General features: G+C 52.9%; 3 protein-coding genes across 27 annotated transcripts in view; 2 read left to right on the forward strand and 1 right to left on the reverse strand.

Moving 5' to 3' along the window:
- The first annotated feature begins 9,102 nt into the window (after positions 1-9,102).
- APBB3 (amyloid beta precursor protein binding family B member 3) lies at positions 9,103-14,119 on the forward strand. Of its 5 annotated transcripts, XM_071758816.1 has the most exons (12): positions 9,109-9,573; positions 10,496-10,686; positions 10,976-11,052; positions 11,295-11,352; positions 11,477-11,617; positions 12,000-12,129; positions 12,312-12,451; positions 12,538-12,625; positions 12,767-12,850; positions 12,970-13,085; positions 13,240-13,422; positions 13,895-14,119. In XM_071758816.1, exons 1-12 carry the CDS (start codon positions 9,525-9,527, stop codon positions 14,117-14,119), a joined length of 1,482 nt encoding a protein of 493 aa, XP_071614917.1. In that variant the 5' UTR covers positions 9,109-9,524. The 5 variants fall into 5 exon arrangements, with proteins under 5 accessions (XP_071614915.1, XP_071614917.1, XP_071614916.1 ...); XM_071758814.1 differs by lacking the exons at positions 12,000-12,129; positions 12,312-12,451 and having other exon boundaries at positions 9,103-9,573; positions 12,725-12,850; XM_071758812.1 differs by lacking the exons at positions 9,109-9,573; positions 12,000-12,129; positions 12,312-12,451 and having other exon boundaries at positions 9,662-10,686; positions 12,725-12,850.
- A 71-nt stretch (positions 14,120-14,190) lies between these two features.
- Positions 14,191-16,110, forward strand: SRA1 (steroid receptor RNA activator 1). The gene is made up of 5 exons (XM_071758817.1): positions 14,191-14,312; positions 14,623-14,748; positions 15,173-15,396; positions 15,521-15,629; positions 15,751-16,110. Exons 1-5 carry the CDS (start codon positions 14,288-14,290, stop codon positions 15,945-15,947), a joined length of 681 nt encoding a protein of 226 aa, XP_071614918.1. The 5' UTR covers positions 14,191-14,287; the 3' UTR covers positions 15,948-16,110.
- Positions 16,111-17,296: 1,186 nt separating this feature from the next.
- The window catches only part of ANKHD1 (ankyrin repeat and KH domain containing 1), a 112,798-nt gene continuing 104,754 nt past the window's right edge, over positions 17,297-25,340 (reverse strand). For 7 of the 21 annotated variants that reach the window (XM_071759034.1, XM_071759021.1, XM_071759033.1 and 4 more), the window contains 5 exons: positions 24,318-24,572; positions 22,725-22,900; positions 21,397-21,561; positions 17,676-17,849; positions 17,297-17,518 (listed from right to left, as the gene is read on the reverse strand). In XM_071759034.1, the coding sequence (XP_071615135.1) occupies positions 17,375-17,518; positions 17,676-17,849; positions 21,397-21,561; positions 22,725-22,900; positions 24,318-24,572 (914 nt within the window). In that variant the 3' untranslated portion in view covers positions 17,297-17,374. Of the gene's footprint in view, positions 17,519-17,675; positions 17,850-20,853; positions 20,929-21,396; positions 21,562-22,724; positions 22,901-24,317; positions 24,573-25,340 lie in introns of those variants that run through there. The other 14 variants (XM_071759029.1, XM_071759023.1, XM_071759022.1 and 11 more) reach the window with 8 other exon arrangements.

Raw genomic sequence — 25,340 nt, forward strand, 5'->3', positions numbered from 1 at the left:
CAGAAATGAATAAATTAGCTCATAAAGACTTCTACACTGCTGCATTAAAATTATTTCTGGTATCCAGCTAAATTCTTTCAAGTTAGCTTGGATGCAATATACAAAAAGCACATCTTGCTAGAATTTATCAAAATTATTCTGGAAACCTACAGAGAAAAAATGAGGAGGGAGCAGTATACATAATGCATTTTTTTTTCCTCTAGCGTAATGCCTTTAATTCTAAAAGATGGTTATATTAATCCTTATTTTTTAAAAAAAAAGAAAAGCACAAAAAGCAAACCATGTTAACATGACCCTGTATCTATATAACAATGAACACAAACCAGATTCATCATTCTATATCAAATTATTTGATTCCTTAGTCTCATGGCAACATTTACCCTTTTAACTCTTCATCTCCTTTTTTAAAGCTACAGAGGGGGGAGAAGGGTTAAAAGGGTAAAAAATTGAATGAAGATTTCTTTTTAAACCCCCCCATTTATTTCTATTCCCTTTAGCCAGGACAAGGGGAGGGAAAGCACCTTTCAGACAGCACTGATGCTGCACAGTCCAGGTTCAGGTTTGAGCTGAGAGCAGCATTCCAGAAGGAAGGAATCCCTGCCCTGCTTCCAGCTCCACCTCATCACCTTAAAATACCCCTCACAGCCCCCACATTCTCCTGTTCTTCCCTGCCAGCCACCACCCATCCTGCCCCGGGAGATCTGGGTGCTCAGGGTTCAGAAGGAGCTTGGAAGAAAAAAACCTGGAGGAAAAAAGATGCGGAGCGCTGGGGATGCTCCGGTTCACAAACCTCGAGTGGCACCAAGTGGCGAGCAGCTGAATTTCTGTCTTATTCTGGTTTTTAATCTCACTACAAGGCACATCTGGGAGTTAAAATACAGAGGCTGGGCAGCTCGGTTTTACTGGAGGGTCCGGAGTTATTAGAAAGGCAGCTGAATCCTCAAAAATACAAAAACTAACCAGGGTGAAACAGGTTCTGGTTCGCTCTGACCAGTAAACTGGGACAATTGCCACCCTCTTTCTCAGAATGTTTTGCACGTTGCCACTTCTCTAAACTGAGACAACTGCCACCCTTTTCCTTAAATTGCTTTGCACATTGTCACTTCTCTTAGCAGCTTGAGAACAATAAAAAAAAACAAAAAACAAAAAAATCAAACAAACAAACCAACTAATAACACCGTGTGCCTTCAAAGATGATGTCAGGAAAAGCCTTGTCCCCTGTGGTGTCATCATAACTACAAAATTCATCCCCATCCTTTTCTCAACAATGCACGAGGCTCTTAATCAAACCTGGAAGAACAGAAGAGGAGGACAGGTGTCTAAATCTGTGTATATAGAAAAAAAAAAAAAAAAGAAAAAAAAAGTAGTAAACCTACTCTCATACACACTCACATCCACTCCTCATTCCCGTGCTGAGATTCTCCATAATAAAAGAAACTTTACAGCTATTTCAGGGGCACCAGTGCATTATTTCACGGAAAATGATGGTTTCATCATGCATTGGTCCTGGCTAACATGTAACAGGAGCTATTCCTTACCCAGGCAGCTGGCAGAAGGGTTCATTCAAACTGAACAGAGTATTTGAAGTTAAACATTGGTTGGGTACTTTGGCCAAGTTTTTCAAGCAGTGAAAGTCAATTTCAGTGTTTGCCCAACAGAACCCAAAGGTTGAGAATAGAAAATTCGTTGCTGTTGGAACAAAAACTAAGGCCAAAGTGGACAGAATATTCTCCCAAATCTGAAAACAGTATCATGATCATATCCTTTGGGAGAGATGAGCAGCAGGTGCCTTTTGAGGTGTGTGTAATCAAAAAACCACAGCAACATCAGTTATAGCTTATAAATTACTTCAGTATTTACAGAAAAACAATTCTGGAGAAGTGAGGAACTGAAAAATGGAGCAGGTACACAATGCATCACAGGAGTGATGGGCAGCAGCTGGGACCTCACTTAAATAGCCTGAAAAATAGCAGAGTCTCATAGCTCAAGCAGCCACCAGAATCCCTGAGGCTTTTGACCCCTTTCAGTTTCATAGCCTATTAGTTCCATGTCCCAGCATAATCAGGTTTTTTTTTTTTTTAATTCCATGTAGCAAAGTGCTATCTCCATGTCAAAAACCTGATGTCATATCTGAGCTCTGGTTTTTACTACCCAAAACCACTGTCTGCTTTTTAAATTTAAATTCCAGGTCAGCTGGTTGCATCTTCTCTCTGAAGATCCTGACCACAAATTAATGCTTTGTCCATAAGTTCTACTTTTTGTCCTAATTTTAACAGATGGTAGAAATGTTGATCTACACATTAACAAGAACTCGTTCCTAATTCCAAAACAAGTGAAATGATCTTTGTATCATTTCCCACTGAGAGGTAATTAATGGATATTTGCAAGCTGTCTGGAGATGCTCCAATAAGGGTTCTCTTTGTTTGTACTGGTCTGCATTTTTTGTTGGTTTTATTTGTTAGTGGGGTTTTTTTCGTTAGCTTTTTGTTGCTGTTTTCATATTGGTTAGTTTTGGGTTTTTTTAAATATTGTTGGGGGGTATTTGGTTGTTTGTTTTGTTTTGATTTGGTTTTTTAAGTCCTGTGTAATACCTGCAGCCTGTATTTAACAAAGCATTACACAAATTACTTATTTCTCATACCTCACTTCATTCTTTCACACTTAAACTCAGGTTTCCCTGAACTAACAACATCTGATGCCCCACCACCACCACCACCTTACCTTTTTTTACTGTCCCAGACCAAACAGCTTCCTCTGAACTCAGAAATGAAGATTGTGGCTGCTGAGCTGAATCTCACTACTCCATCACTTCCCTCCATCCATCACCTCCAGCCCTTTAGCCAAGTTTGCTCCTGGCAAGAGCTTTAGGCTTCTACTTATTGATTACCACGGTGTTAATCAATCCTGTGGTAACTGATTACATGTGGTGCATTCATACAAAGCACAACTGATCCCAGTTTAGGAAACCCAGCTTCCTACTGGTTGTTATTATGTGAACTTGTAACGAAGTGATGGGGCTGTGCTGCCTAACACATGGCTTTGCTGCCTAACAAGTGCCTTAGTTGCTTCTGTTTTGGTCATTATAAACAATGAGGGGAAAAAATAAAGAGGAAAATGCCCTGGCATCCAGTTAGGTCACTATGGAGTCATTTTGTCTATGCATGACCAGTTGAGCTGCCTGGGAGAAGTGGGACCTCAAAACATTTTCCAGTAGCACTCATCTCTAGATATGGCCACTTGTGAGCAGTGGCTTGAGAATAAACCCCACACCTCCCAGTTTGACCTCCCAGTATCAGCTGGGCATGAGGGCACCCAGACACTGGCACATCCCAGAGGATCTGAGCTGCTCCCTCCCTGCCAGTGCTCAAGGGCAGGACCTGAGCAACCTCCCTGGTGGGGATGATCTCTACAGGATGATCTCTAAGGTCCCTTCCAACCCCAACCATTCTGTGGTGATATGAATGTACTGAACATGAGGAGCTGTAGATCCTGGGAACAAGGGTTGTTGATCCTGGGAACAAGGAAGGAGGACCCAGGAAACTCCAGGCCTGTCAGCCTGACCTCAGTGCCTGGCAGGGTTATGGAGCAGCTCATCCTCGGTGCAATCACACAGAACCTGCAGGATGGGCAAGGGATCAGACCCAGCCAGCACGGGGTTAGGAAGGGCAGGTCCTGTCTGACCAACCTGAGCTCCTTTTATCATCAGGTGACTGCCTGGTGGATGAGGGGAAGGCTGTGGATGTGCTCTACCTGGACTTCAGCAAAGCCTTTGACACCATCTCCCACAGGATTCTCCTGAAAAAGCTGTCAGGCCGCAGCTTGGACAGGGGCATCTGTGCTGGGTCAGGAACTGGCTGGAGGGCCGGGCCCAGAGAGTGGTGCTGAACGGGGCTGCATCAAAATGGCGGCCGTGGTGTCCCCCAGGGATCAGTGTTGGGCCCAGTTCTGTTTAATATCTTTATAGATGATTTAGATTAGGGGATTGAGTCCATCATCAGTAAATTCACAGATGACACTAAGCTGGGGGGAGTGTGGATCAGCTGGAAGGCAGGAGGGCTCTGCAGAGGGACCTGGACAGACTGGAGAGTTGGGCTGATCCCAACGGGATGAGGTTCAACACAACAACCCCATGGGGAGCTCCAGGCTGGGCACAGAGTGGCAGAAAGGGAGCTGGGAGTCTGGATTGACAAGAAGCTGAAGAGGAGGCAGCAGTGTGCCCAGGTGGCCAAGAAGGCCAATGGCATCCTGGGCTGGCTCAGGAACAGCGTGGCCAGCAGGTCCAGGGAAGGGATTCTGCCCCTGTGCTCAGCCCTGGGGAGGCCACAGCTTGAGTCCTGTGTCCAGCTGTGGGCCCCTCAGCTCAGGAAGGAGACTGAGGTGCTGGAGCAGGTCCAAAAGAGGCAACTGGGCTGGTGAAGGGACTGGAGCACAGATCCTATGAGGAGAGGCTGAGGGAGCTGGGGGTGTTGAGGCTGGAGAAGAGGAGGCTCAGGGGAGACCTCATCACTCTCTCCAACTCCCTGAAAGGAGGTTGGAGCCAGGGGGGGGTTGGGCTCTTTTCCCAGGCAACTCTCAGTAAGACAAGAGGGCACAAGAGGTCTCAAGTTGTGCCAGGGGAGGTTTAGGTTGGACATGAGAAAGAATTTCTTTACGGAGAGGGTGCTCAGCCATTGGAATGGGCTGCCCGGTGAGGTGGTGGATTCTCCATCCCTGGAGACATTTCAAAAGAGCCTGGATGTGGCACTCAGTGCCATGGTCTAGCAACCGCACCGGTGGGTCAAGGGTTGGACTTGATGATCTCTGAGGTCCCTTCCAACCCGGCTAATTCTATGATTCTAAGGGATGTGGATGAATGGCAGACTGAAGTACCAACTGCCTTCTTAAAAGAAGAATGATCAGAAAAGAGATCAGCTTTGTTGAATGAAACCCAAACTGCAGAGGGAATATTTAACCATATGAAGAGAAAATCCAGCCAAGCTACCACACTCTACAGGAACCACAAGTGTCTTTATCACTTCTTCTGACACTCAGGTTTCTAACAGAATGCTTTCTTTTAGTACCAAAAAGTACTAAATCATCAATATCCTCCTGTGCAGATTGCTTGATAGATAGGCCTTAATGATAATTAAATGTTGGCACTTGGACTGAAGACAGCTAAAACTTGTGTTTGCTCAAGAGACCCCAAATCAAGGTCACACTTTTGCACAAAGGAGGAAAAAAACCAAAAAACAAAAAACACCGCCACCAAAAAAACAAACAAACAAAAAAAACCCAAACAAAAAACTGTCTGAAAATAGCTCAGTGAGTTTGGTAACACTGACTGAGCAGAGCAGAACAGTAATTCTCATTAAGACTGATATATACTTCATAGTCTTTGATGATGACTTGAGGCCAGGCATGTTTATTTTGCCATATTTTTGTCTGCCTCCTATACTCCCAAGTCACATTTCCATGGTTCTCTTCTCACAGAGGAACTGACAATTGCATTCTAAGACATTGCTTACAATCAAGACTCAGACATCTGTGTTACCTCTGCTATACTTATCCCACCTTTTGCATTTGCTTTAGGTATTAATCGCTGTGCAAAAAAAACCACCAAACCCTGGATGATTTGCTAGAATCCACTTTGCAGAGTGATTCACAAGGCAAAGACCACAGGATATTAGAGCAGAAGGGCTCATTTCAGTCACTGTTGTCACATATGACCATGCTTGCTTGTTGTTTTTTTTTTCAATTTGCTTTCAGAAAGCACTAAAACCATAATATTAAAAATGCCACTAATCACCCTTCTTGAAAGAAAAGAATTGCCAGGAGTTTTTTTTAAAAAAAGGCTTTGACTTGTCCTAGTTCTGTCTAATGACTTGCTCCTCTCTGCAAATGGATTTGGTCTCATACATAGTAATAATGATGACAGATGTTTTCCTGCAAACCCTAACATTCAAACTTCAGTTGATTATTATGAGTAATCTACAATTTCCTCCCTAATTTTCCTCCAACATGCACTATAGCTGTTTTCCCCTCCTTTGCCTCATTAAAGCTAACTACCTTCCTCTCAGGCACAGAAACCCAAACACCATCAGCAAGACAACCCAAAGAAAAGCAGACTATTTTCCTAAGACAGCAGAATTTCTTTGGAGGAGCTGAGTGTACTCCAACAGCTGATTTATGATGCTCCAGTATTACAGGCACTCATTGGATTTCTAAAAAGTCTTCTTTGGGCAGTCTCTGACAAAGAGAAGAGGAAGGTGGCCAGAGGTAGTTTAATGGACCTGTCTACTGAAAAATCTAATGCAGAGTGACAATGTTTTGTTACTCAGAGTCCAATTTTAAAAGTTATTAAGATTTTAATAAGCTCACTAGATAGGAATGTTGGCTCTGACAACCTAATTTAGGCTCACTGGCAGTTTCAGAGATGCTGCATTAACTGTTGGTGCTGGCCACTTTATTTAAACTCCTTACTTCAGCAGCCACAAACCAAAATAAACTCTTAAGAATAGCTGAAGTTAAAGGATTTTATAACAAGTGAAGGAATTGGCAATACAGAGCCAGAACCCTTAATGAATTTGTAAACAGACCTGTATGTGTTATGCAGGACAGAAGCAACCAAGGAACAGCTTTTGTGAACAGCTTTGGGGAATAAAATGCCTTGGTTTTTCTTACTGCATGCAAAAACATCAAGTAGTATCAGGCAGACTAAAATCCAGCTTAAGAAAATGTTAGGTTAAGACTTCTTACTTATAAAACTCAAAAAAACACAACCACTTTTCAGTCAGGACCCAGGAATAAAAATGTTGATAATTTAAATAATCAGAATGAGGAAGATGATGAGGCAGCTGCAGCAACCTGGCAGTCCCAGGTCCTGCTCATTTGGCCTCATTTGCCATATTCCCAAGGAGTACCTAAAGCTAAGCAATAACCCACTTCACAGACTTGTTCAGACCCCTCAGAGACAGCAGCCCTCTTTTTCCATTACACTGATATCCCAAAATATTTCTTTTTTCCAATGCTAAGCACTTGCCCCTTCTTTGCTTAGCAGTGGGACTGTGTTTATTTGACAGAGGAACACACTTGTCCTCACACTCTCCAGCCAAGAAAAAGCCCAGACATTAAAGTAACACCACAGACCTCTGAAAGGGACACCCCAATTGTAGGGTTACACACAGGCATTAAAAAAAATCAGGATTTATGATATGACAGACAACTGAGGCAGCAACCCAGCACTTCCAGCCATGGGTGAATGGATTTTGCTTTAGCAGTAGCTGTGATTGGTGACCTGTGGGAACCAGGACACGGCCCATCCCTGGGTCTGCAGAAAAGCACCTGGGGAAACCTTGTCCAAGGTCTTCTTGCCTGTCCTGTACATGCCTGGTCCACCTGGGACACAGTTTTAGAGTCCCTAAAGGAATAATTGTCTTAAAAAAGCCACCCTGGCAGGATGGGCACTGTGGTCAGGTGGAGGCTTCCTGGACTCTTGTCTCCCAAGAGCATCCCCTCCCTCAGTGGTCATCCTGATAAACTGGATCCTGTCTTGGCAGGGGGAGCCCTCTTTGGTGGCCACTGGGATAGGCAGGACACTGTCCTCACTCGGTAAGGGACAGGGACAGGCAAGCTGTCCCCTGGGCAGGCAGAGTGACATCTGGTGTGTGCCCCCTGTGAGGACACTGGAGAGGGAGCACACACAGAAATAAGGGATAGTGCCCAGTTATCCCATCTGGAGAGGCCCAAGTGACTAATTCCTAGAACACTCCAAAATTCAACACCGAGTCTGTGCAAAATATGCCAAGCCTCCCCAAAAAGGTGGGAGCCAGATAGCATCAAAAAGGCACACTCAAAATGCCTGCCATCCAAGGACCACAGCTTCCTAACAGGATCATGTCTTGATCCAAGGGTGGTGATATCTTTTCTAGCTCCCCTTTTTTCTTTATCTCGCTCTCCCTGCTTCTAATCTCATCTGGGCACATAAGGGTAACATAGATTCTAACTTTTTAAAGTTTTGCAACCGGTTGCATTGTTAAGTTTTGTTACTTGTAACCTGTTGTTTTGACAATTTCCTCAAGTTTTGCTAAGTTGAAATCCATTGCTTTGAAAGCACCATCATTTCTAATTCTGCTCGTTGTAATCTGTTGATTTGAGAGTAATATTGTGGTGTGGTTTTTACACACATTATAACCTCCACAGAATCATAGAATCATAGAATGGGCTGGGTTGGAAGGGACCTCAGAGATCATCAAGTCCAACCCTTGCTCCACTCCCCCCGTGGTTCCCAGCCCATGGCACTGAGTGCCACATCCAGGCTCTTTTGAAATATCTCCAGGGATGGAGAATCCACCCCTTCCCTGGGCAGCCCATTCCAATGGCTGATCACCCTCTCCAGAAAGAAATTCTTTCTAATGTCCAACCTAAACCTCCCCTGGCACAACTTGAGACCTCTTGTACCCTCTTGTCTTGCTGAGAGTTGCCTGGGAAAAGAGCCCAACCCCCCCCTGGCTCCAACCTCCTTTCAGGGAGTTGGAGAGAGTGATGAGGTCTCCCCTGAGCCTCCTCTTCTCCAGCCTCAACACCCCCAGCTCCCTCAGCCCTTCCTCACAGGACTTGTGCTGGATCCCTTCACAGCCTCCTTGCTCTTCTCTGGACCTGCTCCAGCACCTCAGTTTCCTTCCTGAGCTGAGGGGCCCAGAACTGGACACAGGACTCAAGCTGTGGCCTCACCAGGGCTGAGTACAACCTTCCTCACTTGAAGTAAAGTTCTGTTTTGTACAAACCTCCTGGGTACTAATCCTAGTCTTAGAGTACCGAGCAGAGAATTCCTGAACTTAATCTCCAAAATGGGTTGTTAAAAGAGATTAATTGAGAAGGAATGGATCTAGCCACACCAAGGCTCCTCTCTGAAGGGGCTTGGAAAGCAAGGGGGGCCAGGCTGCATCTCTCTGGGTCGACCCCCATCTCTGGGAAACTCTGCCCATGCCCACGCTGTGGGATGTAACACGGTGCAGAAGCCTCACACGGGAGATGCAAAGCTCCCAGGCTCCGGTGAGGTGGAAGGTGACCGGCGTGCACATTCCGTGCTGAGGAAAAGAGGCAGGACCGCAGGCGGAAGGAAATGGGAGGACCTGAGCACGCATGGAAGTGAACGAGCACGGAATAGGCGTGGATGGAGAGGAGTAAGGGTGATCTGTGGCGGAAGGGAGGGGATGGGAGGCAGGCTAAGGGTGCGTGAAGGGGAAGGGAAGGGATAGAAGGGCACAAGGGGCTGGCACGAACCCGGTACCGCAGTCAGAAACCTCCTGTCCTGCCCCCCAATGCCCCATTTGCTCCCCTGACAAACCGAAGGACACCATCACCCCTCCGGCCACCCAGCCTTCCCTTCTCCTCCCGCCCCAGCCCCAGACCCCCCGGTGCCCTAAGGCCTCTCCGCACCCCCCACTCCCCGGTACCTCCCCCCGGTCCCGCTCCGCCCCGGCCGGGCCCCGCCCCTCCCTCCGCAGCCGTCACTGGGTCCGGGCCGGGGTGGCCGCGCCGGGGCCATGCTGGGCAAGGACTACATGCTGGCCATCGTCCTCGTCAACTGCGACGGTCAGCAGGGACAGCGAGCGGGGCAGCGCTGCGGGGCCGCGGACCAGACCGGGCAGGGCGGGGGCCGGGAACGGGGCCGGAGCCGGGGGGGGGAAGGCGAGGCCTGGCCCCGGGCTGGGTCCCCGAGAACTGGGTCCGGGGGCGGGTTCCGGGCCGAGGCCGGGCCGGGAGCTGGGTCCAGAGGCGAGTTCCGGGCCGAGGCCGAACCCGGGGAAGAGGAGTGGGGCTGGGTCCGAGGGCGCGTTCCGGGCCGGGTCGGCGGGAGGGAGGGAGCGGCGGTCTCGGCGCTGTCCGCGGTGCTGCAGGGGCCCCGCTGCGGCCCGAGGTTACGGCCCGGACCGCCGGCCCCCTCCCCGGGATCATCCTTAGGGGGCAGCACCCACCGGGGTGCCCCGAGCCCTGTGCATGTGGGGCTGCGTTCCCGGGGGCTGTCCGGATCGTGGCCCGCGGGGAGGAAGGGAGCTGCAGTCCTCCAAGGGTGCTTCCCTCCTGCAGGCACCAGAAGTCAGTCCCCAGTCCTCCTTCCCCGGCCAGCCTGGGACTGAGCTGCTCCTGGGCACTCCGGGGTGTTGGCAGAGGGCTGGGGACCGCATTCTGGCAGCGGGAGCTCTGTGCTGGCAGCCCCACCCCGCAAGGCTCCTTTCCCAGCAGGCTCTGGCTGCCCGCACTCCGTGTCCCTGCCGGGGTCACCCCATCCCTCCAGGCGCCAGTCAGGGGCCGCTGCCGGGGCCGATCACTTGCAGTGCCCTGGGTTTGCCACCAACGCAGCCTCTCTGGCCTCACGCCGAGCCTGCGCACCCGTGCGGGTCTCCAGAGGCCACTGCAGGACCCTTTCCCTGCTGGATGGAGCTGCTTTGTTCTCAGGGTGCAGTGCAGCTGGGGGACCCCCCTGCCTCTTGCCTCACACTCTCCCTCTGCACAGACAACCTCTGGAGTGACCAGAGCCTGGAGACAGACCCTGACCTCCCCCCGGGCTGGAGGAAAATCCATGACTCTCTGGGCACCTACTACTGGCACGTGCCAACGGGCACGACTCAGTGGCAGCACCCCACGTGCACCACCAGCCCAGGAGGGTACCTGGAGGCTGATGGAGAGGAGGCACTCCAAGGAATGGTAGGGGGCGAGGGGGCTGAGGGCTGGTGTTGGTTCCCACTCCCTTTCAGAAGCCTGGTCTGGACTCCCCTTGGAGCAGGCCTGGCTCTGTCACCCCAAAGTCCTGCTCAGCTCATTCCTGTCCAGGCTTAAGCCCCCTGAAAGGCTCCAAGCAGGTCCCATGTTGGCCTCATCCTGGCTACATGAGATGCCACAAGCTGAGGCACTGCTGTCCTGGGAGGGAGAGCTGCTGCCTGGTACTTCCTGATAGCCTCTCTTGCTGCCCTTACCTCTCTCCTCTTTCTCTCAGGACTTCCAGGCCACCACGGTGAAGCACTCGGGAAAAGACAGGCCCATTCCCAGCCCCATGGCTTCACTGTCTCGGAGGTAGGGCTGCCCCTGTGCTCTGCTGGCTTCTGGGGCACTGTTGACCCAAATGCCCCCCATCACCAAAGCAGCCTCACACACTGGAGTCAGCAGGACCCCAGTCCTGGTCATCCCGATGGGACGCTTCCCAGCTGGTGGCATGGGGGTCTGCCAGTGCCAGAGCATCCTGGCACTTCTCTGAGTGCCCCAGGTCCATGCTGACGAGTGGGAACTGTCCCCTCACCTGCCCCTTCCTGCTGCAGGACCTCGCTGCCCTGGCACGGAGAGGACTTCCAGCAGAGTGGAGAGCCTGGATCCAAGGTACTGCACCCAGGGGCTCCGTGGCAGCTCCAGCATGGGTGGGCTGGGGCTGAGCACGGTGAGGGGTGTGGGGTGGGAATGGTGGTCCTGGCCAGGTGCTGAAACCCCACGTGTGTCTTCTCAGTGCTTTGCTGTGCGCTCACTGGGCTGGGTGGAGATCCCCGAGGAGGACCTGGCACCTGGCAAGAGCAGCATCGCTGTCAACAACTGCATCCAGCAGCTCTCCAACAGCAAGGGCCAGGGCTCTGTGGAGAACTGGGGTGAGGTGAGAGCCTGGGACAGTGCTGCCAGACACGCTCCCACCCTGGGGCCACTGCTGATGCTGGCTGTCCCCACCAAGGGGTAGCATGCTTGGGGTGGGAGGCAGTGCCAGTGGCAGGGTCCAGTCTCTCCACACAGCCCATCCGTGTGGTGTTCCGCAGTGTGAGGCAGGTGAGTCCCAGAGGCCTGTCCTTTGGGGGCTGTGCCAGGTGTGCCTGGACCCACAGACAGTAATGGTACCTGGGGAGGGCTGTTGGGTGTGACAGGACTGTCCCCACACTTGGGTCTGAGCCAGCTGCAGGGACAGGGGTGTCCTTACATGTAGATTGGGTGCTGAGGGTACCCAGGACATCTGCGAGGCTGAGGGAGCTGCTGACTCTCTGCAGGGCCAGGACCTGGTGATGATCCTGAAGAAGGACACCATGAGCCTGGTGGATCCCCTTGACCGCAGCCTCATCCACCACCAGCCCATTCTCAACATCCGTGTCTGGGGTGTTGGCTGCAACCATGGCAGGTGCCGGGGCTGGGGCAGAGCCTGGGGCTGGGGGCTGGCTCTGCCTGCTGTGGGGAGAAAGCACTCCAGCAGTTAACATGTCCCCCCTCCTCCCTCCCTTACTGCCACCGTGGCTGCAGGGACAGGTAAGGGAGCGAGGGGCTGGTGGGCAGCCTGGGGAACGGGGGCTGCTCCTGCCACCTCACATCGGGCTCTTCCTGGCCTTACAGAGACTTCGCCTTTGTGGCCAGTGACAAGGACACCTGCGTCCTCAAGTGTCACGTCTTCCACTGCAATGTGCCCGCCAAGGGCATCGCCAAGGCCCTGCACGAGATGTGCTCCAAGGTGGGACGCAGGGGTTCTGGGCAGTGTGGGCATGGGGCGGGGGCCTGGGGGGCGAGGGGAGGCACAGGGCTGCCTGTCTCTTACAGATCATGGCTGAGCGAGCCATAGCGAGCAGCAGGACGTCACGGGACACTGTGCTGGAGCCCATCCCCAGCGAGGACCTGCCACTGCAAGGTACTGTCCCCACATTCCTACGGGCTGCTCCCCCTGCCCAGTCAGTAGCCAGAGCCCTTTGGCCTGCCTGGCTGTGACCCCGGGGTCTCTGGGGACAAGGGGGGGACATGGAGACCACTCCCACCTCTCCTTCCCTGGCAGTGGATGTTTTGGAAGCAGTGAGGCAGTCCATGCAGACATACGAGGCGCTGTACATTGGCAGCCTGCCCGTGCCCAGGGCCATGGGTAAGTGCTGGCCACACAGGGCCACCTGAGAGCCCACCAACACCGAGTGGCCCGGCAGCCGCCAGGTGGTCCCTGCCTGGGGGGCAGGGGTTGATGGGATGGGATCTTCTGCTCCCCAGGGATGGATGTGCTGAATGAGGCCATCGAGAAGCTGACGCAGGGCCCTGGGCGGGAGCACTGGATGCCCTCCCTTATCCGTGTCTCTGACACGGCCATGAGGGTGCAGCCTGCGCAGGTGGGGAGAGGAATGGGGGGAGGGGGGACAGAGTCCCCTGCTCTCACTGAGCTGGAACAGGCACCCGCCGTGGGGACCTGGGTTTGCCAGCAGGGGGGAACTGGTTGGGGTGGCAGGGTGGCCGGGGATGGATGGGCCCGTGGGGTCCCCGCAGGATGACGAGGAGGTGGCACACATTTGGGAGTGCCAGGTGCGGTACGTGACGTTCCTGGGGGTGGGCCGGGATGCCCACACTTTCGCCCTCATCGTGGACACGGGCCGGCACTTCCAGTGCACCGCCTTCTGGTGCGAGCCAGACGCCGGCACCATCTCGGAAGCGGTGCAGGCAGCCTGCATGGTGAGCGGGAGCTGGGCTCCTCCTGGTGTCCCCCAGCTTCCCCACAGAAGGCGAGGGCTGGGGACGGGAGAGGGGCCTGGGTAGGACACCTGGCCCTGGGGATGGCGGCGGGGGCTGGAGGGAGTTGATCCCACGGTACCGTGTCCGACCCCCGGGCGTGCTGTGCTGGGTTGTGTGTTGTGCCCACCTCACTGTGTCTGACCCCCACGGTGATGCCGTGTCGCGTGTCACCCCACGACCCCTTCCTGTTGTACGTGACCCCCCGAGCACCCCGCCTTGCATCTGACACCGTGGAAATGCCATGCTGTGCCCAGCCCCACGGCCTTGCTGTGTCGTGTCCCTACCCCGTGGCCGTTCCACGTTGCGATTCACCCCCACGGCCACACGGTGTCATGTCGCACCCCACGGCCGTGCCAGGCTGTGTCTGACCCCAGAGGCGGTGCTACCCCACGGCCACGCTCTGTCCCCACAGGTGCAGTACCAGAAGTGCCTGGTGGCCGCTGCACCGGGGGCTAAGGCAAAGGCATCGCCGGGCCGGGGCCGGGCCGGGGCGGCCGCCTCGGGGGATGCTGCCGTCGGGGGGGCGAAGGCGAGCGTGGGCAGCGGCGGAGCAGCGGGGGCTGGAGCCCGCAAGCGGGGCCTCTTCTCCTTCCTGGAGACCTTCCGGCTCCGGCGGGCTCTCCTCCACACTCCATAGCAGCCCGGGACGGGGGACGGGGCGGGGGCCACAAGCCAGAGGCCCCCGCCCCGCCCCCCGCCCCCCGTCCCGTCCCCCGGCGGGGCGGGACCCGGGGCTCCCCCGCCCCCCCCGCCGCGTCCCGTCCCCCACGGGCGGAAGGGGCCGGGCCCGGCGTGACGTGGCGGGATGGCGGAGCTCTACGTGAAGCCGGGTGAGGGGGCGCCGTGGGAGCTTCCGGTGCGGGGGGACCTTGGATGAGGCTCCTGGGGGGAGCCCCGGGAGAGCGGATCATGGTGGGGTGGGGGCTCGGTGTGGGACACCCCGGGGAAGCCGTAACCGGGTGGGGAGGGGGCGGGCCCGGGTCCCTGTCCCGGTGGGGGGAGGCTTGGGAGGCTCAGGGGGGTCGTGTCCGGTGTGGGGAGTCCCGGACAGACCGTGTGTGGGGAGGAGGCGGCCATCCTCGGGCAGGGGCGGGTGCCCGTGGTTCTCCCCGGTTCTCATTGTGCCCTTTGCTGCCGCAGGGAACCAGGAGCGTGGCTGGAACGACCCTCCCCAGTTTTCCTACGGGCTGCAGGCGCAGGCCGGGGATCCCAAGCGAATCCCGCTCACCCGCCGAGCCCCCCCGCCGCCCACGGGGGCCCCCCCAGGTCAGCACCCGCGAAGCCCCCGGTTCACCCACCCGGATTCCACCCGCCCAGCCGGGGTTGCTCCCGCGGAGCCGGGCTCCAGCGCTGTCCCCAGGCCTGAGGCTCCGCAGGGGCCTCTCCCATTCCATTCCCTGTCCTGGTCCTTCTGTCCGCTTGGATGCGGTGGGAATTCCACGCCTGGCTCGGTGTGGGGCCTGGTTCCTTCTGCTCCTTGGCGGTGGAGGAGCGGTGCTGGTGGCACCTGTCCCTGCTCCTGGCTCTGAGGTGCTGATGCCGGGCAGTGCCAGCCCTGGGGCAGCACGGGCAGGGGGCTGGGGACCCCCGCTTCCTACTGGGCCGGTTCGATGAGGGCGATGAGTTTTCAGCTCCCGGCTGCGGGCTGTGCTGTGCTGACGGGGCTCTGTGTGCTGCCTCTTCCCTGCAGGTGCTCCTCCAGACCCGGCCGTTGCCCCTTCTGCCTCCGCTTCCAGCCCAGCGCCTCCTCCCCGGGCGCTGGGACCACCCCCCTTGGGGTCCATCAGCCCTGCCCCGCGGGCAGAGAGCAGGGGGCCGAGCGCTGCAGCCTGCCCGGAGGAGTGCAGCCTGCCTGCCCACGCCGTCCTCGGCCCGCTCAGAGAAGCCCTCGACTCCTGCCGCCCCTCGGTGTCGGTGAGGCCCCGGACCCCCCTCCCTCAGCCCTGCCCCACGCACCGTGGACAGGCGGGGGCTGCCCCGGGGGTTCCTCGGAGCTGGTGGGACACGGGTCCCCCCTCCAGCTCCTCTCTGCTTCCAGAAACAAGTGTGTGATGACATCGGGCGGCGGCTGACTGTGCTGGAGGATGCATGGGCTCAGGGAAAGCTGTCAGCCCCGGTGAGAAAGGGGATGAGCCTCCTGGTGCAAGGTGAGGGGCAAGCACCAGGGCCCAGGGCAGGGGGCACCTCTGGGAAGGCTGACCCCATGGCTCTGACAGCTTCCCGGGAAGGCTGACCCCATGCCCCTGACAGCTTCCCCTTTCTTGGCAGAGCTTCAGCAGCAGCACTGGGATGCAGCTGATGAGATCCACCGCTCTCTCATGGTGGATCATGTGAACGAGGTGAGCCAGTGGCTGGTGGGTGTCAAGCGTCTGATTGCTGAGACCAGGAGCCTGCCTGCTGCGGAGCTGCCTGCGGAGACAGAAGATGGCAGCGCTGAGCCCCAGGACGGCCAGAAGGATTCCTGATGTTAGGGGCAGGGCTGCAGACTGTGAGCACCTTACCCAGGGCCACCAGCAGAAGGGAACCCCCTCTGCCTCCCAGTCCTCGCCCAGGAAAATGAGATTTTAATCACTGTAACATTTTAGTGGCGATTCACTACATGATGTTTAATAAACAGCACTAACCTGCCCCTGGCCATAGCCTGCCCTGGGGTTCTGGCAGCAGGTGGGTTCTGGTTCTCTGAAGCAGCAGGAGGCAGCTGGTTTCAGGCTTGACCAAGAGGCTCTTGCCTGGGCAGGGTGTTCCCAGCCCACAAGAGATGAAGGGAAAGTGCAGCACCCCAGCCTCACCCAGTGGGGCTGAGCAGCATTGCATGTGCTGTACTGGTTGGCAATGCCTGCTACCCCCAGCCTTGCCTTTCACTGACTGTGGGGTGAACCCCAGCAGCAGACACATGGCTGCTTGAGTTCTGGGCTGGCTGGGGAAGCTGGCCTGCAGCTAGACCAGGCCTGCCTGGCATGGCCAGGGTTTGGGTTGCAGCTACAGCCTATTCTTCCATCTGGGCTCCTGCCCATCTTGGCACAGCTCAGACCCAAGAGACCTGGGTGGCTGGGGACAGAGAAACATAGAATCATAGAACTGGCTGGGTTGGAAGGGACCTCAGAGATCATCAAGTCCAACCCTTGATCCACTCCCGCTGCAGTTCCCAGCCCATGGCACTGAGTGCCACATCCAGGCTCTTTTGAAATATCTCCAGGGATGGAGAATCCACCCCTTCCCTGGGCAGCCCATTCCAATGCCTGATCACCCTCTCCAGAAAGAAATTCTTTCTAATGTCCAACCTAAACCTCCCCTGGCACAACTTGAGACCTCTTGTGCCCTCTTGTCTTGCTGAGAGTTGCCTGGGAAAAGAGCCCAACCCCCCCCTGGCTCCAACCTCCTTTCAGGGAGTTGGAGAGAGTGATGAGGTCTCCCCTGAGCCTCCTCTTCTCCAGCCTCAACACCCCCAGCTCCCTCAGCCTCTCCTCATAGGAGGAGAGTGTGAGATTGTCATCATAGTGCTAGTGATGACAATCAGGCCACGTAAGCCCAGGGTGTAGATATTTACCCTGGACATCAAGTAGACAGCACTGTGCTGCTCCCCACCACCCCTGCAGGAAGACCTCACAGCTGTCCCCACCACAGCTGGGACAGGCTGCACTGTGGCCCTCGGAGCGTGGGAGCAGATGCTGAGGCCCTGGCATTCACCACCCCCATCCTGCAGGGTCTCAGTGCAAGAGGAAACGATCCTCAGTACTCCCAAAGGGCTCCTGGTGGTGCTCAGCTCCTTTTCACTCCCCAGGTTAGCCCCAACACAGAGATGCACCAGGTCAGCTCAGGTTTCATGGTGTTTATTGATCAAGCATGAGCTCCTAGGCAATTGCACCAGCCAGTTGTGCTAGAGCCTGAGGTGTCACACATCCATCCCCAGCATCAGAGAGGGCTGCAGCCAGCTGGTCATGATGCCAGCACCTCCACGAGGCCCAGGAACAGGCCCAGTCATGGCCTGGAGACGGGGACCTGGAAACTCAGATGTCCATCTCAAACTGGTCTTGATCTGCAAGGGTATGGAGGGACACAGGGCCAAGGTTAGGAGGGGACCTGCCTTTGGAGAAGTGTGCAGGCAAACGAAGCTGGAACTGGGGCCGAGCAGGAATCTCCCCTCGCCCTTCTGGGCAGTCAGGTGCCAAGGGCTGCGTGCCTGGGCTGCTCACCTGGCATGGCTTCTTCACTCTCATTCTGCTCCTTGAGCTCCTCCAGCTTGACGAGGCTGGACTGGGCCAGGGATGTGACACCGGGGATCTGGGGCAGGCAGCAGGGAGGGGTCCTGGCCACGGGCGAATTCTTGCACTCCAGCAGGAACTTGCGGTCGTAGATGATGCGGGTACCTGGCAAAAGCAGGGAGCTGTCAGGCACTGCCTGCCTGCCCCCTCCTCCAAGCACCACTGCCAGGGCCTGGAGCAGGGGGGGAGACCCAGTGCTTGGACAGGCTCAGCAACACACCTGGCTCTGGAGCCCCCGTGGGGCTTCCCACGTGGCAGACTGACACCTACCCTGCCCAGCAGCTCTTCCCCATGCTGTTCCTCTCCCTCTGAGGCTCCTGGAGCTCTGCCAGGGCACAGCATGGAGGCTCTGTCCTCCACACGGGTGCCCCTGGGTGCTGCCTGGAAGGCAGGGCCAGCCCTGGGCACAGCCTGAGCCCAGTGGCTGGGCAGGTCTCCAGCACACCCTGCCCAGAGGTGGCTGGCACAGGGGTGCTCCCTGCAGCTATCTTAACACTCAAGGCTGGGTGACCCCTCTGTTGGCACCATGGTGAGCTGTACCTGGGGACCCATCCCCATCAGCTCAGCCAGTGGGCCACCCTGCTGTGCCTTGCAGGACAAGGTGCCAGAGGTTCCAGGGACACCTCTGGTAGGTCAGCCCAGTGTCCACCCAGGGCCAAGTTCTGTCCCCCCCTGCACCCCAGCAACCAACCTCCAAGGCTGCACCAGACATTTCTGCCCTGCCCCAGCCCAGGCCTGTCCCCCTGCCCAGCTGCCCCACAGCCCAGCAGTGCTGGGCCCAGAGCACCTGGCCAGGCTGGGCCCTTTCTGGCACCCCAACCACATCACACACCCTGCGCCAGCACCCAGCTCCCAGCCCCAGATAAGCTTATCAGGGCACACAATGGAGCCTGCAGCTCAACTGAAACGTACCCAGCTCAGGACAGAACACACACACTGCCCTGAGCACAGACAGCAAAGAAAGGATCTACTCAACAGCCAAACCAGGGGCTCTGCGGGGAGTCAGAAGGGGGACAAAAGGGCAGCCTTGGGACACTCTGGAGGGAGCTGTGCCACCCAGTACCTTTCCTCAGGACTGGTGGGAGCAGACTTTGTCCTGAGCCTCCCTCAGGTCCAGCCAGCAGTGCCCAGGCATGACCCATCCCCCTGAGGCAAGTGCTGCACTCAGCTCCCCCCCAGCAGCACTGCAGAGCCCACACCCCAACCTCTGTCTCCTCCCCCCTGGCACCACAGGACAGCAGTGGCCCTAACTTCTATCAGGATCTTCCTACAAAGGTTTGGGGGTCCCTGTTCCCCTCCACCTCTGGGCTGCCAGCACAGCTACCCTACTGTGGGCCTGCCTGGATCTGTTGCCCAGAGCAGCTGCCCGTGTCCCCAAGAACCAAGCTGCAAACTGGAGAGCCCCAGAAGGATGGAGCTGCTTCCATCAGGCAGGGATGGGGCAGCTGAGGCCACCGTTCTGTTCAAGGGACAACCCTGTCCCATTGCTGGTTCTTACCCCCTGGTGTGGTGGAGTAGATGGTGCCACCTGGCGTAGAGCTGTAGCCCTCTGGCATGGGGGGATGTTGGGCCCCCGGGATGGGGCAGGAGGAGCTGGTGGTGCCTGCTGTGGCCATGGAGCCTCTGTGGGTGGGGCCTTAGGTCCCTCCCCCTTGGACTCACCCCAAGCACAAACACTATTGCCTTACAATCCCATGTTTTCAACACAATTACTGATGACACGAGTGTTTTCTCTGTTGGCGTTGGGTCTATCAGCAACAGTCCAATGATTTTTGCATTTCCTCCTCAAATACTAGGAAAAATACCTGAATATATCATCCAGTACCATTTCTGAGGTTTATTTTGCCTGCAATACTTGCATACTGCTTGTTCACTTTGGGTTTTCAGCACCCCTTCCTCCTGCTTTTCCTGGGGAAACTCTGCTGCTGCATGTAAGGATGTATCTGGAGTAAGTGGAGGAAGCCTGCATCTGGTCTGAGAAACCACCAGAAGTGGTCCATTAGATTGGACACTACATGCACTGTAGTTACCTGCTTAAGAAATGGACCAAGAACTTCTTCACCAGGGTAGAGAATGGACATTCACCTTAAGCAGCATGAAAAAAATCCCCTTCTCCCTCACAGGAAGGACTTGAGGAGCTCTTACCAGATTTAAAAGGTTACAAGAAGCTTAACACTGAATATATTAAATTTTTCTCTACTGGGATGTGGTCACTGCTTTCCTAAGATCTCCTTCTAGGCACCTGGTCACAGCGAGTCAGGTGAAGAAACCCTGTATTTACCTGCAAGATGCCTGATTGCCTTCTGCAAATTAAGATGCCATCAACTGCCATGTTGTTAACCCAGCCCTTACTTCCAGCCCCTGAACATTCTCTGATCTCTCAGGCATCCCACCCAGAGAAACAGAAAGCTAGAAGCAGCAGAACTAACCCAGAAGGAAAAAATAATGCACAGGTATATTCACACACACAAAAAAAATAAAAGGCTAACAACTGGCAGGGGGAGGGACTCAGGAGAGCTTATACTGCAATCACCTGTGGATCAAAACCCTTCCCCAAACCCTGACTGCATCCACATGCTAATTATGTGACACTGAACACATAATAATGTGATCACAGGGCACAGAAGCAGCTGCTGATGCCAAGATACAGCCTCTTTCAAAATTCTCACACACAACCTATAAATACTGTTCGCCTTTTATTGAATGTTTAGGTAAATATTTCACATTAATACAGGCTACATAAAGGAGAGCCACTATATGACATGAAATTTACTCAGCTTTTCCTTTTAAGTATGTAAACAATTATACATGTAATTACCACCCTAAAAGGTTGAAATCATGTAATCAGCTCTAGTTCTCTGCTGCATACAAGGAGCGTTCAGTACTGTTTAGCCAAAAGCAAGAGTTTAGTCTGATTTTTAAGTTCCAAATGGCTAAACTAACTGGTGAACAGAATCAGTTTGTATAGCTAAATCAATTTGTTCTTATACAACGGGCAATCAAGTTTCCATTGTTCCAGCCCACAGAAAATTCGTTTAGTTAGGCACATTTAAAAAAATCCCCAAGGTTCTTCAGGACCACAAAGATTCCCAAACAAGGCTAAAAAAGGATAGACCCCCTTAAATCAGTTGACGTACTTGAGATGCATGTTTCCAATGTGAGGTGCCCAGGTGCCAGGCCAAATCTACAGCAAGAAATAAAAAGACAAGGCTATTATGAAAACAAATAAAAGTTCCTTTAACAGAGCATTTAACCACTAGAGGGTAAGCTTAAGGCTTGCCTCTAGAAATCAAACCAGACTGTCCAAAGGCTGGGAGCCCTCTTCAGCTCTGGCCAAGGTCTGACTGACAACCTGCAAGATGCTGAGTATGGATATTAACCCTCTCATTTATAACAAAGTTGATTACCTGGCTAAACAGTCTTGAAAAGCTAGTTACCTTACCTGGAAGGCTTAGTCTGGATAGCACCATGTATTTTTATAAACACACACACACACACACACACTATGGGGGAAAAGTCATGCAAACAATCTCAGTTCTATCAAAGAAGTGAAAAATGTGCCACCTATCCAAAAATGAAGAAAACCAAACCAAAGCACAGTACAGCAAAAAAATCTAAGTAAGCAAAGGTGGAAAAAAGGCAGCCACACTACCTGCTGAGCATCAGTACATTCTGTTGAGTTCTGGACCACTTTGATCATGGGATTCCAGGCAGGATCTGGAGTATGGAGCCCATTGAAGAGGGGGCCTCCTGGGCCATCCGCGAGCTGGGGGTGCGAGGGTATAAGGGTGCCACCATACATGGAAATTGGGAGACCCTGAGGGAGTGAGAAAAAGCATCACTGGTGAAGAAGGCTGTGGTTGTGAAGGATGACTGTAGCACCACATCTGTCAAGGTGACAGAGGCAGCTCACACCTCTGTGTAATGTTCCCCTGCTGCCAAGTATTTCAGCACTGTAAGGAAACAGGGCACCCCCGCAGAGACTGGCAGAGTATGGAGCACAGTGACTTTTCAGAATTGGAGATTCAAGTCAGTTTACCCATTTTTTTTACCCATCTCGCCAGCAGCAATCTCTGCAAAGCACTTTCAGATGACCTCCATGAAGCCAGACACTGCAGTTGTAAACGTGATGTCAGTGTTCCCTCTGCTCACCTCTGCAGCATGTGATAACCCCAGTGCAGGCAGGACTGCAGCCAGGGGCTGTGTACAGCTTGAGCCTTCAAGATTCCAACTAGAAGATTTTCTGTAAATTACTAAGGGCCATCTAAAATGGTGTTCCAGTTCAAAAAGAGCAAGTTTCTGAGTAGCTTTTTGAAATCAGAGATTTCTTTGCCATGTCTGAATGACTGCTGCTCTGAAATTTAGGAGATCCCAAAAGCACATGATACAGCTACTTCTGAAACATGCTGTAAGCAGGTCTGCTGCTGTGCACATCACCCTGGACACTCCTCTGGAGGTGGCTGACCTGAGTATGGTTGGCTGCATCTATCTGCTTAAAGGTATTTGGCAGCATTGACATACAAGGCACAGACAAGTGGTCCCCTCATCCTGCCCCCTCCCCTTAAGAAAGGCATGGGATAATCATAGGCATGAAATCTGAAAGCACTGAAATGAAGTTTGATTGAATGAGATGAAAACATTGCAATCCTGAAAGCATTAAACAAATCTTTGATCAGCCTCAAGAGCTGTGCAAACCTTGTGAAACCTTCCTGAGCAACTGAGACAAAGGAAACACTGGAGAGAGACTGAGGCATTCAGCTTCTTGATGAAAGAACATCTGCAATCTGTAAATTCTGGTTTTCTTTTAATGACAAGCCACCAGGCTTGGGCACCTTTCCCAGTCAGCACTGGGATGAAAGGAAGCTGGGGTCTAGGTGCAGCAAGCAATGGTAGAAGACATGCACACATACAGCATAAAGAAGCAGAACAGGAGATACAATTTAGAAAGCCCTTTTGTAGACTAAACCCTCTTTGACTTACTTTAGAAAAATCCACAAAACTATTTGGCATAGGTTGATGGAAAATATTTGAGGGAGCCACTATTCCAGAATCATCTCTCTCCATTGGCTGATGCTGAGAAAAAGTGCCTGGGTCTGAGAGCTGCTGATGCATTGGATGATTTCCCATGACAGGCTGAGACCAACCTGACAAGCCTTCTGGAAACAAGGAGATTGAAAATGGCTGGTTACAATTTATTGAAAATATCCTGGAGTAGAATTCAGCAGCTGCACACACCTACATACATCCAAAGGCTCCCAAAATCTCACAGCCACAGAGGTATCTTAGGGCTCTGCTCTGGGCAAAGACAGTTTTAGGCTGAAAACCCATCACAGACCATGCAAGGACACAAGTCTTCCGTGCAGCATCAAAGCCTCTCCCAGGGAAGCTGCAGCAGGAAGCACTATATAAGGCTGGGTACATGTACACATTCCTTTTCCTCCAGTTTCCCCATCCTCTCATATACCAAAGGAACACAGAAAAAAGTTCCACTTATGAAAGAGGCAAAAAAAGGGGAAGAACAGAGACTGGTGAGGCCAGGGAAGTTCAGCCACATGTCATCTGCAGGTACCTTTATCTTGATCCTTCAGACAAGTGTGGAGGTAATGGTGACAGAGCTAGTAACTACAAGTTACTAACTGCAAACAACTAAGATTCAATAAACCTCCAAGTATTGTCTGTGGGCACATACACACTTTTTTTTGAAAAACCACAGCTAATGCCAAGACACTTAAGTTAATCAAATTAGGGAAGCATTCACTGAAAAATATAGGACTATTAAACATTTGTCTTTAAAGACACCAGTAGAAACACTTCACATCTCAAATGCTGCAGCTTCTCCCTTCCCCAAAAGCCATAAACTATCAGGGAACTGAATGCAAAACTTTCGAAGTCATTCTTTTGAAAGGAGGACTGCCTGGAACAGAAGTTACCCCATACTCAAGAGTCATGAGGAAATCAGCATACACAGCTATGTATTTCTGGATGCACCAGCTGCACCACAAATCACATTTTTAAATGTTAATGGAAACCTGTGTAGAAACTACTTGAATGGAGACAGCTGGCCTTTTAGCCAAGGGTCAGACTAGGACACAACCCCCTTTAACAGATAAAAGTTGTTTACTTTTTAAATTCTGTATCATTCAACAGACTCAATGTGACATTTCAGAGGTGTTCTCAAGGTTTACAAGTGTATGCTGGCAGATAACCTAGGCTGGCTGTAAACCACCACCACTGGGAGACAAAAGCACATTGACACAGCACTCTCCCACTGACACCAGGCTTCCCCTCAGGATGTAACACACCAAAGCTGATTACAGACTGTGGATCTTCATCCCTCTTCCCAGCTTTCTTCTCATGGAAACCCAGACTAGTTTGGGTTGGAAGGGACCTTAAAAGACCACCTAGTCCCATCCCTCTGCCATGGGCAGGGACACCTCCCACTAGACCAGGTTGCTCAAAGCTCCATCCAACCTGCCCTGAGACATAGCCACAACTTCCCAGGTTTCAAGTGTAGGACTTGCAAAAGACCCTCTAAGTTTCTTTAAACAACTCCAGGCCGTACAAGAGACCTACCAGATACACTGTTAACTCCAAAGGACCAAATACCACTGTGACCCACGGGAGCTGTGAAGTTGGTTCCCAAGGGTGTAGGAGTGACAGCTCCTCCCTGCCGGATCCTGGCGAGCCTTTCAGTCCCGATGGGAGGGGGAACCTTGCGATCCTGGTTGGTGTTGCCCACTTTAGGCTGGCCCAGGTTAGAAGGTGCAGAAGCAGCTGAAAGGGGTGAAGATGATCCTGAGGAAACTGATGGAATAGGAGATTCACCTGCTGAAAAGAATTATGTCTCTTGCTTAATTACACAGAAAGCACAGATGCTAGCAAGAATAAATGCTACCCGCTCTATCCCCCAGTATTATCTCAAAGGAAATGATAAAAAGGTTTTAGTCTTTTTTGACAAGCACTCTTCAAGCTTTACGTAGAAATCTTAACTCTAAATTCAGCTTTATAACACAAATGCTTTCAGCCATCAGAATCATGGGATATTCTCATGACAGAGCAGTACATCTAAATTAATGACAAGAAAGAATAAGAAACATGGAAGAGTTTCAGGAAGAGGTGAGAACATCAGCCAAAATACCCTAAGTGTCTAAACAGTTTGTTTTGGTATCCACCACTTCCAGCAGAAGAGAAATGAGACAGCTTCTCAAACCCACATGTGTAACTTAATAGCATAAATCCCACCACCTTCAGAAGTGTCACTGATTCCTCTTGAGAAATCCAACTTCCTTTGATCACTCATTCAAATGTTTTGGTTCTTAAGCTCAGAGTGGCAATGAAGTTGCATGCAGTGACATGAAAAGCCTCTTCACTTATAATTCTGAATCAAAAGCCCATATTTTCTGTAAAGCTACTTCCATGTTCTTCCCATGAGGAAGAAGACCCACTGTTACCTCAGATGATCCTTAAAGACTTTGGAACATTTTAAGTAACATGATATAATTCCAGAATCAAGTTAAAAAAGAAAAATTAAGAAAAGTAAAAGAAAACAAAACAAACAAACCCCCCCAAAAAATGACAAAAAAAAGGCAAAGATAA

The sequence above is a fragment of the Heliangelus exortis genome, chromosome 15 (genome assembly GCF_036169615.1).
Source record: "Heliangelus exortis chromosome 15, bHelExo1.hap1, whole genome shotgun sequence".
Classification (NCBI taxonomy): domain Eukaryota; kingdom Metazoa; phylum Chordata; class Aves; order Apodiformes; family Trochilidae; genus Heliangelus; species Heliangelus exortis.

Bases quoted from the DNA above. Each gene is read 5' to 3' on its own strand.
- SRA1 (XM_071758817.1), top strand. From the start codon at position 14,288: ATGGCGGAGCTCTACGTGAAGCCGG. The intron at 14,313-14,622 runs GTGAGGGGGCGC...TTGCTGCCGCAG, and splicing joins GGAGCTCTACGTGAAGCCGG to GGAACCAGGAGCGTGGCTGG. The intron at 14,749-15,172 runs GTCAGCACCCGC...TCTTCCCTGCAG, and splicing joins GCCCACGGGGGCCCCCCCAG to GTGCTCCTCCAGACCCGGCC.
- APBB3 (XM_071758812.1), top strand. From the start codon at position 9,979: ATGTGGGGCTGCGTTCCCGGGGGCTGTCCGGATCGTGGCCCGCGGGGA. The intron at 11,053-11,294 runs GTAGGGCTGCCC...TTCCTGCTGCAG, and splicing joins ATGGCTTCACTGTCTCGGAG to GACCTCGCTGCCCTGGCACG. The intron at 13,086-13,239 runs GTGGGGAGAGGA...GGGTCCCCGCAG, and splicing joins TGAGGGTGCAGCCTGCGCAG to GATGACGAGGAGGTGGCACA.